This window comes from Psammomys obesus, unplaced genomic scaffold (genome assembly GCF_907164565.1).
Source record: "Psammomys obesus unplaced genomic scaffold, mPsaObe1.curated_primary_1811, whole genome shotgun sequence".
Classification (NCBI taxonomy): Eukaryota; Metazoa; Chordata; class Mammalia; order Rodentia; family Muridae; genus Psammomys; species Psammomys obesus.
The window spans coordinates 15,923,557-15,940,620 of NW_026596057.1; the positions used below are offsets into that span (position 1 = coordinate 15,923,557).

General features: G+C 42.9%; 1 protein-coding gene across 1 annotated transcript; it reads left to right on the plus strand.

Moving 5' to 3' along the window:
- The first annotated feature begins 6,352 nt into the window (after positions 1 to 6,352).
- On the plus strand, positions 6,353 to 7,135 carry LOC129689252 (transmembrane epididymal protein 1A-like). Its single transcript, XM_055624372.1, has one exon. The coding sequence runs from the start codon at positions 6,353 to 6,355 to the stop codon at positions 7,133 to 7,135; it is 783 nt and encodes a 260-aa protein (XP_055480347.1).
- The last annotated feature ends 9,929 nt before the right edge of the window (positions 7,136 to 17,064 follow it).

The following is a 17,064-nucleotide window of genomic DNA, read 5'->3' on the forward strand; positions in this document are numbered from 1 at the left end:
CTCTCTCTCTCTCTCTCTCTCTCTCTCTCTCTCTCTCTCTCTCTCTCTCGATGGAAAAGAAATTCTCCAGTCAGGAATACAGCAATCTGGATAGGGCAAATCTCTGGCCCTCAGACTCAGTTTCCTCAGCTGTTATGTTACTTAATGCGGTCGTTACAAAGGCCAGACTTGACAAGAGCCATGCGAGCTGCTTGCAAACTGTGGCATGCCGTGCAATGTTTTGATTTTATATTTAGTATACTCAAAATAATACTTTCCATTTATTCAGCATTCTGATAATCCTACACATTGAGGAAAGGGCCTCACCTGGTCAGTCATGTGATTTCCCTTGCTGGTAATCAGTTCAGAAATGGGTGTAAAAGGAAGACTCTACCAGGGAAATTGCATGGGGTAGTTTGCTAAAGGCCTCTGGGTAAGGCCTGCCTCTATCATATATGTGAAGACTGTGAAGAAATATGCATCTGGATAAAGACAGCTACACGTATGTAAAATAAAGCTGTGAGGGTGTGGTACCTAGAAGTGAGGAGGCTGTCTTGAAACTCCGATGCTTGCTGATCTGAAAGAGGCCAATAAGAGCAGCTGGAGGAAAACCTAGAAATTACCTGGATCCCAATCACTTCTTCCTCCAGATGAGACAGCTCAGGTGATGTTTTCTCTAGAATTCTTAAGTTAAATGTTTGTATTATTAAAAAAAAAAAAAATCTTGCTGGGAAATGGTAGTACGAGCCTTTAATAGCCCAGCACTTGGCGGACAGAGGCGGGTGAATCTCTGAGTTAGAGGCAGCCTGGTCTACAAAGTAAGTTCCGGGACAGCCAGGGTTGCACAGAAACCCTGTCTCAAAGGTAAATAAATAACAAAAATTTTCTAAACCAGTGAAAACAGGGTTTTCTGTTATTTATAGCCCAAATCATCCAAAATGGGTTATCTCATAGATTTGTGTGGAACAAATGAAGTATTTCCTGTAAAGTGTTTAGTTTTGTGAAACATTAAAATTGTTAATGAAACACCTTGTTGTAGAACTTTTCATAGCTTCTTTACTAGTAAGTTTTAGACTCTCTGCAAAACATGCATTGGAACAAACACTTGGTCAGAATGTACTGTTTCCAAACGAACATGATGGAAGGTTGTTTTTTTTTTAATTTTTTATGAAAAGTGATATATTTGTTCAGCAGATGGTTAATAACCAATGTATCATTAGCCAATAGACTTTCCCCTAGAGGGCACCATGGTGGACACCCCAAGACAAACATTGCCCTTATGATTTGGGTAGAGACCGTGTCCTCCAGAAGAATGTTTTAATTTTGACACTAGTAAGTGCATTCAAATGGATTGCAAGTACTTTGAAAAAGAGAAAAATGACAGACCTCCCTCAAATTGTCTAGATGATGCCAGAACTCTAGGCTGTCAGGGTTGGAAGGGACACATGAACCCAGGCAAGCATTCCTTTTCCGTACTTTTTCACTACTTTCTACTTTCTCTAGAGCCAGCTTCCCTTCTGATCTGCATGAGAGGGAGCCTTCTCCCCATAGGCTATTTGGTGTGCCTGGAATCTATGGGGATCGTGCACCCATGTCTTACCACATCTTCAGAGTTGCTGCCAGGGACCAGGTGGCCTGGCATGAGATCTGAGATTCGGTACCCTTTGCTGATTGCAAACATTAGCCCCTTATCCCTGAGGGGTCACTGAGGGTGAGGAGCTGGGAGGGTTCTCCTCATCCATGCACTAATCAGCAACTAGCAAGGAAGTCAGGTGGCAAGGGACTTATCACATAGGTCAGTGCCAAGCGTATATGGGACCTGCTGGTTGAGCAGGGCTATCGAGGCCAGGGAGAAATTTGGAAAATCTTGAAAAACTTTTGTCCTGTTGTGCCAATGTGATCTGTTGGTCCCGCACGCACCTTCCCATAACAACCCTTACCCCCAGAAACCTCCTACTCTTACTGCTGCCCACTTACCAGATGCCCACCTATTCAACTCCAATTTCAAAGCTAATGTCAACTGCTTTGTAAGGAGTATCTGGCCCCCTCCCATCAGCATCAATCACACACACTCAATTGCTCTCATGACACCACCACCATAATATTTAAATCAAGACCACTTTAGTTAAATATAAACCGATGCTTTTCAAATTTATTACGCAGCAAGAGTCAACTGGAGAACTTGGTCAAACGCAGATTTGGATTCAGTAGGTCTATGATTCTACAGATCCCTCTTCCCCTGGGTGATATTGGACTGGGAGGTCTATGGGAGGTCCACTTTGAGTGGTGAGGTTACAGCTTTGGAGTTCCTTTTAAAGGCAGGCAAAATGTCTTCTGTATCTACTAACCAGCTTCCAGCACAGTGCCGGCTAACAGGGGGCTCACATGTCTTGGCTGAGTTGCAGTGAGAGGGCCAAAGCTTCTGGGATGTTTCTTCTTGAATTAAAATAAATGAATACGACAGTATCGGAGTGTTCTTACAGCTGAGATGCCGGAAAGTCAGACTGAGAGCTGGACGGGGGTTCACAAGAGCAAGAATAAATTTTAAGCAAAATCAGCACAGTTGCTTTACAGATCCAGAAACCCTACCAAATTGCTCTATTTAGGTCCCAAAGGAACTGGCTGATATTAGACTGTAAACCACAGGCTAACTTATTACTCGACACTGAAAGATGCTTTTCCAGTAGCTGAATACACATGACTGCTTTTGGAGAACACCTGTTTCCTATACTCCTCACAATATCCTCCTTCTGGAACCCTGGGTCAAGGCTACTGCTATCAAATACAATTTATAGGAGGCCACTGGTTTGTTCTGAGCTAGTACACCAGGCCCAAGGGACCAAAGCAAAATGGATAACTCATGCTGAAGCTCCATGCCACCAAGTTGTCTGATATCCCAAGAGCTCTGGAGGGATAACTGCCAGATATTGCCTTAAGCCGGAGTGATAATGAAGCTTACAAAGGAAGTGACTATGAAATGACTAATTCCAATTTTTGTCCCTTTTCTGCTGTCCTCAGTCCTTTCGTCTGCTCCATTCACCAGCATACTCACTCCAACATCTCTAGAACGAGATGTTTTCTAGACTCACAAAAGCTGACAGATATTTAAATTCATTTTAACTTTGTCCTTTTGAGGGTGTGGATAACTTCCACAGTCTTCCACTGCCTTGGCCCACAGATGAGTTGATGGCCCTGTGGAAGAATTACAGCAGATGAAAGCACAGTCTCACAAACTGTCTCTTCTGAAAGAAGATTTCATTTCGGTGGTACCGAGTTTATTTCCTCCTGAATAGAGTGTTTCTGCTTACTACATGAAGTCAGATAAATTCTTGCTTTTTAAGTATCTGCTATTAGCTGGCCTCGTGCTTTGGTTTCTATTTGCCTGTATCTGTTTTGACTTTAGAATTACATTATGAGGTATTTTATGGCGGAGACCATGTGTTCACACCTGACGATTTACTTACTCATCATCCGTGAGCACCTCCAGACTTAGGTTCTGAAGAGCATGTGAGAATAAACACACACTAAAGATTTCCCGGTAAACAAACAGATACAATGTGATGACACAAAAGCAATGATATAGACATGAATACTTTGCACAGAGAAGTACCATGTTCAGCTGGGAGGAGGTGGAGCTTCGGCTGAGACTTCAAGGACAAATGAGGAAGCTAAGCTTTCCAGATGCAGAATGAGTTGAGGACAGAAATAAACAAGCTGGCCTATGTGACACATGTGGAAAGGGACCGGAAATGGGACCAGGCCAAAGCACCAGGTGCCTTGAAGGTCATTCAAGCATGGATCTTACCTGTGAAGCCATCGGATGCCACTGGAGAATTTAAAACTTCCTTTCCTCAAAGCTCCCCTGACTTCGGTAGAGAAAGGAATAAAGAGGGCTTTCGGTCTGTTTCAGAGATATTTTGATAATACAGCACTGTTGATGCCTAAGCAAGGGAAGCAAGTGAGGATGAAGTAGAAGAAACCAATTAGAAAGTTGTTTGGAAAGGAAAACATGTTGATTAATAGGCAGTGAGGAGCTGGTCAAGATGGCATCTGCCATAAAACCCAGCACTCGGGTGTATAAGACAGGTACATCAAGAGTCCAAGGCCAGCCACTGAGCAGCAATATTGAAGTGAAAGGTTAGGGATATGTAGGAGGAAAATTCTAGTTATCATGGTTCTTCCTCCAATATATTATATATGGATGAATAAAAGAAAAAAAAAAGAGAGAAAGCCTATTGCAAATGACATAGTAACAGCTGGTGCTCCAGGAAAAAACAAACAAACAAACAAACAAACAAACAAACAAACAAATTCATTTTGATATTTTGAGGGAGAAGTTCTCTTTCTCTCTTGCTGTAAAGTAGATTTACCAGGTATTAAGTACATATATAGATTACTTAGTTTCTGTTCTATATTTTTAAAATATTAAGTATGTATAAAATCACATTTCTAGAGTATGTGTAAACTATACAGTTGTGACCCAGTCCATACTCTCAGAGTCCCCACTAACTCTATAGACAGGAAAACATTATCATATTTTCAATGTCTTTTGTGTCCCTCCCAGATCTCTCATTCTTCCCCTCTTGGAGGTGAGCATGTTCTTGAGTTTTGATTCCACATGTTTCTCATGTTATTTATCACTGTGTGTGTGGTGTTTTGTTTTGTTTTTTAACTTTACATATGGAATCACACCAGGTACAAAGGAAAAACTAAAGTACCTCTAAGAAGAGATGAATTTTATTCTTTGAACATGATATGATTATATTAAATCATTGAAAATTAGAACAGTGGCAATTCAACAAGAGAAACAAATGAAGATCAATGCAAAATTAGAGTTTTTCATATTAGCATTGATTACTAAATAAAAGAAACCATTCTCTGTCTCTCGCTCACTTTTTTTTTTTTTTTTTTTTTTTTTTTTTTGAGACAGAGTGTTTCTGTGTAGCCCTAACTGTCCTGGAACTTGCTCTGTAGGCCAGACTGGGCTGAAACTGAGAGGTGCGCCTGCCTGTGGGATATTTGTAAAACAAAACTCGAAACCCCCTCGCCATATTTGTTTGGCTGTCATGAAGGGTAATATGACCACCAAATTCTAAGTAAATTTTTACTTTAAAAGAGAAAATGTTTTACAGCAAACTCACAGTAAGTTCTTTCCTTGAAGGTTTTCATGCATTCCAGGTAAGCTCTGTGTCCACTGAGCGACAGCCTCAGCCCTCCATAAGGATTGTCAAGGAACACACACTGCATTGTATGCTTTTTCTACCTTCTTTATATTCTGTGAGTTTAGAGATGTCATGATCAGAAGTTTGCGTCCCTTAAAATTCATTTGTTGCAAGAGTGAGCTTGTCAACAGCCTGTCACAGAAGAGGGAGGACTCATGAGGCTTCACCCCTGAGAACTTATGTGGGGTTACAGGTTGATGGTGGAGAAAGAGACCTTTTCTTCAATGTTATAGCCACTGGTGTGCATGCTCCTGTGGAGAAACTCTCATGTGCCTATAAACAATCCTAATGAAACCCGTTGGATCACATACCCAAAAAGACAAGAAAGAAGAAATGAGGCTAACTGGGAAAAGGGAGATTAGCTCAAGTTGAGAGGAGGCTGGACGAGATTGAAATACTATGTGTATGTGTTGGAGATATTATAATGAAATCTGTTACTATTTAAAATTAATCTGTGCTAAAAACATTTTTTTTTTGAAAATTCAAGATAATATTAGGAAGTGATGTCTCTGGAGAAGGTAATTAGGTTATAAGGGCAAAACCTTTATAAATGGTATAGGTATCCCAATTAAAAGAGACTCGGGAGAATAAGCTTGCTACTTAGAAGATATGAGGACGCAATAAGAAAGTGTTGTTTGTGAAGCATACTTCACCAGACACTGACTCTTCTATCACCTTCATTTTGAACATCTAGCCTCCAGAAGCTACAGATCTTTGTTGTTTACAAGCCACATGGTCAAACAATTGGTATTATTCAGGGTATTTTGCATCCTGAATGGACCAAGACAGGAAGAAAGTAAGGAAGGTTGCAAAGGAACCTTCCTTTGTGTGGGCAGAGGGACAGGGGGCCCAAGCCATAGGATGTGAGAACACTTGACACACAAGCATCTTGCTAGAGACATACTGATTCATTGTTTGTCTGTGGTTAGCTGGTTACCAGTGAACCGGAGCAGAGGACCAGAACGGAAAGCATCACACCCACCGCACCCTAAGTTTGGGTTTCCTCCAAAACCATTTCCCTTCTGCAAGTGGATGCCTTGGGGTGGGTAGGTTATAAGCAAGCGTTGGGAGGCTCCCACCATGCTCGAAAGTCCTGCATGAATGGCCATTCGCTTTTGCTTCTGCCTTTGATCACATCTACCTTGGGATCCATGGGAGGGTTTGAAGGTCATCTGTTCCCTGGCCTGTCCTTCTTTCTCTATGGACTTTATCATGCAGGACTTCTCTCCAGGGCCATGATATGCAAGTCCCCTGTCCAACATCCACCTCGCCGTCCTTGGAGTAAAGGAAGATGGACAACGTTACGGCAAATGTATTATATCGGCTTTCTGAAGATATTGTGTTCTTGCATTTTAGTAGCCCAAGAGTTGAATAGCATAAACTGGCAATTGGTACTCATCAGCAAGAAGCATCACCAGAGAGACTTCATGTTCCGCAAGCAGTGGCAGCATCTCACCCTCTACATGTCCTTCTTTCTGAGTGGGTGTGCAGACGTGGTCAGCCAGAACCTGCTGCCCAAGAGGTGTGTAGTTCTGGAGCAGGGCGCCCAAGCACTGAGCGTGTGTCTGTCTTTGCCCCTGATGGTGTCTCATTTGCAGGACACAGAAGGAGTGGAGCTGCAGGCTCACATGCTGCTCATTCAGGCCATGTTTCTATTGGCCCTTGTGGTGACGGTAGAGCTGTGGGCTCCCAACATGCTGCTGATCTGGATGCTGAAGGCCTTTCTCTACCTTGTCACAGGCTCCTGGCTGATGCAGATAGGCTTCATGCTGTACAAACCAGTCTCTAGCTATAGATGGATGGATGACGACAAAAATGACATAGCGTTTGCCACCACTTTCTTCTGTTGGCATGTGGCCTTTGGTGCCATCTTGATGATCTGGATCTACGGCTTCTCCACTTTATGGTATTGTCACCTTGGTACTGAAGCCTAAACCTGGACGTGTCCAAGTGGCTTCCTATTGCCTGCATCCTCCAAGGACATCTGGATGCCAAGTCATGAGAGAGGAGCTGTCAGACAGGAGGATCAGACATCCTTCAGAGGTGCCCCATCTTGAGATAGCTATGACCTTCATCCCTAGCTCCCCACAATCCTCTCCCACCCCCACCTCCAACCACAGCACCTGCTTGGCTTGTACCTCTTTGCACCCCTCACTCCCCTCCCATGAGAATGTAACAACTTTACTAAATCCTGTCTTTGGAACCTTTGATAACTATCTTTTACTTTATTGCTTAGAATGTTAACTGGAAGTCACATTTAACGCATCATAATTCAACCATCATAAGAGACATCTCTTCCTCGTTTCTTGCGCCCGACTTCTGTGATACTCATTCCAAATCCAGGCTGTCTCTTTGGCTAGGTGAAGCTCAGGACTGTTTCTGGTTCTTTCCTCTGACCACACTGTGATTTATCTGACTGAAAATCAGACCCCCGTGAGCAGAGCCTTCCTCTACAAGATCTGGTAGAATGCAGCAAACCCCTACACATGGGAGATGGCCACAGGGGACCCCAAAGCACAGTCAGGTTCTCTTCCTCAGCATCTCATCCCATTGCTCTGGACTCATCCCAGTAAGTTTTCAAATAATACACATGCCCAGCTCCAGCCCTCTACAGTTCCATGGATAATAAAGTCTGATGGCTTGCTTGCTCTGTCTCACAGCAACCCTGTTGGTGAAAGTTACCCAAAGCGCCAAAGCAGCTACATTCCATAATGTAGCTTTTGTTTGTTTGTTTGTTTGTTTGTTTGTTTGTTTGTTTGTTTTTGAGAAAAGGTTTCTCTGTAGCCCTGGCTGTCCTGGACTCCTTTTGTAGACCAGGCTGGCCTTGAACTCACTGAGATCCACCTGCTTCTGCCTCCCAAGCGCTGGGATCACAGGCATTCACCACCACACCTGGCTTCCATAATACTATAGCTGGCTGCTGAGGGAGTGAAATTCCAGTTGAGCTGAAGCACTGGGGCACCTGTGGTAGGAAGAACATTTCCCTCTCTGGATGGGGAGTAAAACATCTAATTAGGACAAGATGGGCTTGGAGCAAGGCTTCCAAAGGTCATTCTATTTATTGTTTATTATTGACTGACTGACTGACTGATTTTTCTAGTTTCTAGGAGAACTAGATGTGTCCTCTGTTTCTGACCCATTCTTTCTTGTTAATTTTCTTGCTCAGAAGTCAAGGTGTATCAGGGATCAGTTGTTACCTGGTGGTCAGAAACCCTCATTGTACGGTTTGGGGCACTTGTGAGAAGTCTGAGCCATTGTCAAGAGAAGAGTTGATTTCCAGAACCACTTAGGTGCATTCAAGCACATCTTTGCTTGTGATCAGATCAAATTCATGGCCAACAATCCTCAATGGCTTGTCCTGCATTAGTAGAATCATTAAGCCAAAATATCCCTCTCCAAAGGAGGAGAGAGGACCGTGGTATAGAAGTAAGGGATACCTCAGTTTTCATGCTTAACTTGGTCTTCAGGCTTCCATGCAGTCCTGGGGCTATTGGGACATTACAGTGTCTTGAGGTGGTGGTGGTGGGGGGCCTAGGGGTTGCCTTTATCCAGTTGTCACAGCTGAGTCCAAGCCCCTTGCTGCGACTCCACACCATGACTGTCTTTTCAGGCTTTGGTTCAGTTTCTGAGCCTTGCACGTTCTCAGGTGTCTTGAGGTTGGGGTGCTAGGTTCAGAACCCATTTTTTTATTCCACACATTTTCCTGTTGATGAGGCACAACTCTTATTTCTGCCCCACTCAGACATCACCCTTTTAAATTAAGAGCACATTTTGGAGTCAGACATGGTAGTACATCCTTGTAGTTCCAGCAGTTGGGAGGCAGAGAGGCAGGATATTTCCATGATCAAGGGCAGCCTGGACCACAAGCTGGGCATGGTGGTACATACCTGTAATTTTAGCACTTTGGGAACTGAATGTAAGAGAATCAGGAGATCAAGGCAACCCAGGCTACATGAAACACAGTCCCAAAGCAACAACAAAACAAATGATAGTTTGAACTATACAACAAATCCTATTTTTAAAGGGCAGGAATGCTGAGGATGCAGCTCAGGGTAGGGTGCTTGCCCAGCATATGCAAGGTTCTGGGTTCAAACTCCAGCATTCCATAAAAGCATTTTGGATTTTTTTTCATTTGAAATTAACTTTTTTCACTGTAATTGTAATTTGACCTCCTCTTCCTCTCTGTCTTTCTGTCTCTCTGTCTCTTTCTCATACGCACATACTAATATGAACTAAGTTCTGTGCCTACTCAGAGTTATCCTGAGATATCTTTGACTAAACAGGGGGAGACACCAAAACCAGTTCATGCCTAGACTTGTCCAACAGTGAACAGTTTGATGAATTCTGCCAAGCCCATCTCTTGTAGCAGATCACTGCTTCCAGATACTCTTAACACATAACTTCTAAGTAAAGTAATAAATGTCAAAGACATGAAGAATTTAGAGGCTGATGAAGTAGAGGAATAAATAGGCAGCTATTTGAATGACAGGGATCTTTCTTTCTTTAAAATTTTATTTTTTTAATTATTTTTAACTATGTACAGCTGTGTGCATGTACATGCAGGTGCCTGAGGAGACTAGAGGCATCAGGGCCCCTGGAGTTGTGAGCCACCTGATATAGGTGCTGGGGATTGAACCTGGGTCCTTTGGAAGAGTACTAAGTGCTCTTAACCACTGAGCCAACTCTCCAGTCTTGAAAAGATTCTTGCTTTACTGCTCTTGTCACAGTCCCTAAGAGCACTAATGAATCCTAATCAATGCTCAAAGCAAAACTCTAAATTACAGGTTTCAAGAGAACGGATCAATGTTTTTCATCTTCCACCAGAGGGCACCATGTTCACGTGAGCTGGGAAGACACGCTCTCCCCAGTTGGTGTTGACCTACCAATTTTTTTTTTTTTTTTTTTTTTTAATGTAAGAGACAGGAGGAGGCCAGGAAAAACACATAAGCAAATGTGAAAACATCCAGAAACATGGTATTGATGTTGCGTGATAGATGTGTGGACACAAATAAGCACAGAATCCAACTGATGAGCTCTCTTAGAGGTATGTGTGTGCACACAGGCGTGCGTCATGCATGAGTGAGTATGTGTGACCTCTTGGTCATTTAGTCTCTGACAATACCTTATAACTTGTGTGAAAAATAATTGGATGACTTTTTAAGAGAAAAAAAATCCATCATGCTGTGGATGTCAGATGGAATCATTCATTTCCTCTCTTAGCCCAAATAGTGACAAAGACATCTGTCCTAGACGCAGAAACCACAGGCACAATATAGGCCATTTCTTGTTAGAGAGGACACACCAAGATTGGTGCCAGGAGCAATGAATACTCAACAGTAGTGAGCTAATACTAGGAGCACAGTCAGGGGACATGCCTGGTGAATATACAGTAGTTGAAAATGGCTCTTTCTATGGAAAGGTGGAGCTAACTGCCAAAGATAGCATCGTGATTATAGTAAGAAGCAGCTATGCATTGTAGAAATGAGAATGGTCCAAACACAAGTATTATTTTAGTGGTGACTGAAGACAGTTTCCAGTGACAGGGAGAATGACATGAGTGATCCAATAAAATCGTGTGAATATAGCTCTGTGATGGGCAGTATTTTTGACTGTTCTTTCCTTTGGTACATCCAAAACAGTTTGGAAAGTTTCTGTAAGATGGAGTGTTCAATAAATATATGTTGAATGGGTAGGCCAACAAACAAGAAACTAAGAGAATCGGGATCCCCATCCAGTGTGCAGCCTTGACTCAGATTTTAAATAGAGTTTTTCCCTTCTATAAAAGGCTTTTGATATCTTTGCAAGCATTTGTTATGAATTCTCATCCTAATACTTGCTGATGACTTCCTGTCATTTCTAGGAAAAGTGTGGACTGGGGTAAAGGAGATGCCCAGAATTTTGGGACATTGTTGTATGTCGGACCTGGTACAAACCACACCTAGGAAATATCAGAGCTGAAACATAAACTCAGCTTTTAAACTTATAAACTAATATTTCCTATATTTGCCTGATGACAAGAATTATCCAGGGTACCTGCAAAGCATATGGACTCCTGGGTCTCATCTTAACCCTTATCATCAAAATTACCAGGTAAAACTCATGGTGCTGATGAATGGGAACCGGGAGTAGAAACCAGTCAGGTAGAGAAGGGATCCAGAAGCAACAATTCTAGGAATGTCCTTGCCAGAGGTAGGCCAGGATTGCCAAAAGAGGGTTCTGGTTCCACATTCCTTGAGATTTTTATTCTCCTAATCAAGCATTTCTGCCTAGAGGCTAAATGTGGGGGTTGGACTGAATCTCAACTAAATGCCTGTCCCTCTGGCAAACAGCTTTAGAATCAGATCTTCACGGGGGGGGGGGATTATATCTATTTCCTGATTTCAATCTGTCTTGTAATGATTTTCAAGGTATCCTCTTATTGATCAGGGCTCTGTTGAGGCCATTAAAGCAAAGCTACTGACTCCTGGTCAAAAAGAATCTAAGTTCTACCTTTGGTGCTGGGTAGAATCCTAATATCGCAAGCTAACCAAACCCAAGAGTTGATAAAACTGCACTTGTCAATTACCCAACAGAGACCACCCCTCAGGAAGGCTGATTCTCCTTTAGCCATGCTAAAACTGCAGGAGGAACAATTACCCCTTTAATGAGATGCTGTACTTTTCCTTCCCCCAAAGCCAACTTCCAATACAGTGGTGTAATTTTTTTTTTCCCCCGTTCTTCTTTGTCTCTTTGTTTTGCATGCTGGCAGAAGCCCATGAATGCTTTCCTTGGTCCTTTGGTCTTTTTGCTTTTCTCTCTGCAGCTACCTCATATTTTGTGGCTATTTGTTGAGCCTCCGTGCCCTAATCAAAAAAGTATGGATTTCTCCTCTTCTCCATCTCCCTCATCCAGGCAGATGCCAAGACTTCTAGCTTGTCTGAACTGTGCCTTTTCTTTTAGGCACTAACAAACTTGAGCTTCCTTCTGTGTTTGTTCTTAAATTCTTTTGCTAATGAGGCTAAGAACCCTGGGAGGGGATTCCAGTTTCCCTGGTAACATGAGTAATCTCAGGGGACTCCCCAACATATCTGGCCACAGTAACTTATGTTTTTATTCTATTCTTAAAAGTTGTATATGTCTTCCTGTGTTCTCAGGGTTATGTAGGGGCCAGAGGTCATACTTTAGTCCTTCCTCTAGAGCTTAGACAGGGTTTTACTATGTAGCCTCAGCTGGCCTAGAACAGTGGACTGCCAGATCTTTTACATTCTTGAAATTTCTGTTAGGTGTGATACTGAAAAATGCTCTTCTTGGGAGTTTGGAAGACACTCTTGGCTATGTGGTTGATGTATAAAAGCCTTATGGTCTTTCATCTTTTTAATTAAATTTTTATTTTTTATATTAATTATGGTTTATTTACTTTGTATCCCAGCTATAGCTCCCTCCCTCATGCCTTCCCAATCCCACTCTCTCTCCCTCCTCCCTGCCCCTCTCTAAGTCCACTGATAGGGGAGGTCCTCCTCCCCTTCCCTCTGACCGTAGCCTATCAGGTATGGTCTTTCATCTTAATGTCCAGTTCCTATCAGAAAAAGTGAGAGGAAAAAAAAAATTGTTTTGTGCTTTGAGACAGGGATTCTCTGTGTAACAGCCCTGGCTGTCCTAGACTCACTTTGTAGAACAACCTGACCTTGAACTCACAAAGATCAACCTGTCTCTGCCTCCCAAATGCTGGGACTAAAGGTGTGCAGCCATCAAAACAAAGAATTTATTTTAAAAAAAAAAAGGAAAAAAACAAAACAAACAAACAAACAAACAACAACAACAACAACAAAAAAAGTGCCTGATGAACTTTCAGACACGGAAATTCAAGACTTTAGAAACTTGGTGCTTTAAGTCAGAGGTTCTCACTCTGTGGGTCACAACCCCTCTGGAGAGTTGAACGATCTTTTCACAGGGGTCGCAGAGCAGATAACCTGCCCAGCAGATATTTACATTACAGTTCAAAACAGTAGCAAAACTACAGTTATGAAGTAGCAACAAAAATAATTTTAAGGTTGGGGGTGGGTCACCACAACATGAGGAACTGTATTAAAGGGTCGTAGCATCAGGAAGGTTGAGAGCCGCTGCTGTAAGTGGGCTGAATCCAGGAGATACATCTTATGAGGGATGCAGACCAAGTTCAATAATGCAACCGTATTCAGATGACAGTAGGCAATCTTAGGCTTGAAAAGAAGTTGCCAGTGCACACACGAGTATGGGTCAGGTTTGTTCAAGGGGACCCCAGAGATGGAGTAAGACAGACAGCTACACTGAGGTCTGCACCAGAGATGAGTCGAATGGAATGGAATTGGGAATGGAACACTGGGATGTGTTCATATTCTGTTGCTAACCAATCTATGACAGGACGAGCATGTCAACATGAGCAAAGCTGGTGAGTCTCTGCTAAGGTCTTGAGCCCTCAAATACAGCAAACTGCTTGCCCCCCTTTTTAACATTAGTGAGCCACTCAGGGGCACCTCGTGTGACTTTGATGTCATTCCTGGGTTCTGTTTTCCTTTTCTCTCTGTCTTTCCGCTCCTGTCACCATACCTTTAAGGAAGGACAGGCAGGCTTTGATTCTAAGACGAAGCAAGAGGGAGGAGGTCAGTTGTAGGTCCTCTCACCATGTGCCTTATCTCCTCCAGGGAGGAGGCCCGCATGGGGTTCAAGGCTATCCAGAGATTTCATTTGTTGTCCAATTAGTATTGCTGTGGTGGGGGGTGACCATAGTTTGAAGGCAGGACAGGGTTGGGGAGGATGGAAAATCAGGAATGCAGAAATGTCAGGGTTGAGAAGGAGTCTGTCTTGCCTGTGGCAATGAACTGGAAAAGCTGCTCAACCTCACTTTCATGCACGCAGATGGTTTCCATGATGGTCTCATCCAATAAACATCTGTTTAATTAATAGAAATGATTAGTATAAATTATTGAAAAATTATTTTGGAGAACCAAAAATTGTATGTGTGTGTGTGTGTGTGTGTGTGTGTGTGTGTGTGTACATGCCAAATCATGTCAGGGCACATGTGTGGAAGTCAGATGTGTGGGGCAACTTTGAGGAACCATTTCTAACCTTCCTTGGGGAAGCATCTTTCTTGTATGCTCAGGAAGCAACAGCGGTGGGTCTGGGCTTTTAGGTAGAGTGGGGAAGCACGGTGGAACGTGGTGGGGGCAAACAGCAGGTAATACACCCCGTGAGACCATGCTATGGAATTTGTACTTCATCTTGTAGGACACTGAGGAGGCTTCGAAGGCTTTTAACGAAATAATAATGCTAACACGCTCCGGTGACTGGGGGGGAGGGAACTGGGGGAAAGATACTGGAAGCAGGGAGACTGTTTAATAAACTGAGGTAGTAGTCGAAAGAGTGATGGTGGAGCATGACATGAGAGAAGGACTCTGCATGGATGGAGGTGAGAGGGAAGATGCCTGAAATATGCAAAGGGGGAGGAGCCACATAACATAGGCCAGGACTGTGTGTGGGAAGCAGAGCAGATGAGAAACAGAGGAAGGAATGCTTTCTAAATTAGATGATTAAGTTAATGCTCATTGGATTATTTAAATCAGATAACTAGATTAAGAGCTGGGGTTACAGTTCGGTTGGTAGAGAGCTTGCCGAGCACGCATGAAGCCCTGAATTCAACCCCCTCAGTTTCATAAAGAGGGCATGCACAGCCCAGTGAATGTCTCCACACTCACGCACATAGAGAAAGCACTCATTAGACTCAAAGAGTTATGGAGAACAACAAGAAAAGGGAGGACATGAAGCTGGGAGATGGAGAGGGGTGCTAGTGGGAGTTGAAGGGAGGTAGGCATAGATGGCTATGATCAAAACACATTGTACAGATGAAGTTTTCAAAACATGAAGGCAGGTACTGTTTTACAAATTAATTAAATTAAGCAATTAAGCAGGCATCATGGCACATACCTATAATTCTAGCACTGAAGAGGTGGAGGCAGGAGGACCAGAACTTCAAGGTCATCCTCAGGCTACAATGTAAACTTAAGACGAGTTTGGAGTACATGAGACTCTGCAGGAAAAAAAAAAAAAAAAGAAGAAATAAGAAAAATAAAATAAAGCAAAAAGAAGAGAGAAAAAAATAAGCAAAACAAAAGGAAAAGAAAAGTAGAGCCAAAGGGAGACACCCAGTCTGAACACACAGAACTTGGAATGGTGCGTGTCGTACATTAAACAAGTCAGGGAAGTCTCATGAAAAGCAGAGAGGGCCTAGTGAGTGATACAGGCCAACACCAGTGAAATGTACGCTGCTTAGAAAAAGATGCCAGTAGAGCTAGGAGACCCAGAAGACAAGAGCTGATGCCAGCTCTGCAGCACACAGCCATATCTGATTGGATTTCTACCTCTGTTATTGAAAGACAAACATCACTTGGTATCAGTCATGAGGGAAAATGCCAGAGGCCATTGCTCTGTTTGCTTTTTGTTTATTTGCTTGTTTCTTTGTTTGTTTGGTTGATTGGTTGGCTGGTTTTTTTCAAGATAGGGTTTCTCTGTTTATCCCTGGCTGTCCTGAAACTCACTCTGTAGCCCAGGCTGGTCTCATATTTAGAGATCCTCCTGCCTCTGTCTCCTGAGTGCTGGGATTAAAGAGATGTTCCATCATGCCTAGCTGTTTTGTTTTTTACATCATCATCATCATCATTATTATTAATTGAAGAGAGAATCTTGTGTCGTCTAGACTTACCTCAAACTTGCTGTGTATTTTCCTTATTTCTTTGAGTGATTTATTTATTTCCTTGTTAAAGGCCTCTATCGTCTTCATAAGATTAGATTTAAGGTCATTTTCTTGCACTTCAGGTGTTCTTGTAGTGGGACAGTTGGGTTCTGGTGGTGCCGCACTGCCCTGGTTTTTGTTGAGTGTGCTCTTACACTGGCCTTTAGCCATCTGGCTATTCTTGGTCTTGACAGACCTGGAGGTCCCTGGTGGCAGTAGGCCTCTGGGACTGCTGGCAAGGAATTGGGGAAGGGATCCCACCTGGTAGTCTCTGATGGCTGGCACCTCTAGGATTGCAGGTAGAGCTGGGGCCTGGGGACTGGCACATGGATGGCACAGCACAGACCTCATTTTTCCCAACTTGCTATGTAGATGAGGGTGACCTTGTACCTCTGATTCTCCTGCCTCCACTACCTAAGAGTTGGAATTACAGGAACGCATCTCATGCCTGGCTTATGCGGGTCTGGGGATTGAACCCAAGGCTTCATGACTACCAGGCAAGCACCCTCCCAGCTGAGCTATATCCTCTGCTCTCAGTTTCCTTATGTTATTGAAACTATACTTCAGGGATATTAATTTTCTTCCTCAGATGCTTAACTACACTGAGACAAGGGCCTAGGCTGAGTTATTTAGATTGTTTTTTGATGCTCTTCCATTATAAACCTTGGGTATGACAGAAAATAGTTGGGCTACTGAAGCTATTCAGTTCACTATTCACTAAACCTTGAGTTCTGAAGAACATAGGTAAATCCTAGCATGGTGATTCATACCCAGAATCTGAGCATTTCAGAAGCTGAAAATCATTGTGAGTTTTATTTTAATAATAATTATATTAAATTAATATAATAATAATAATAATAATAATAATAATAATAATTAGGTTTTTAGAGTCAGGGTTTCTCTGTGTAGCCCTGGCTCTCCTGGAATTCACTCTGTAGACCAGTCTGGTCTTGAACTATGAGGTTTCACCTGCCTCTGCTTCCCGAGTTCTAGGATTAAAGGCAGCTGATTATTATTATTATTTGAGGCCACTCTGGGCTTCCTAGTAAATTCTCAGCCAGCCTGACCTAGACAGCAAGGCCTTGCCTCAAAAATCAGTCAGTCAATCAATCAATAAAT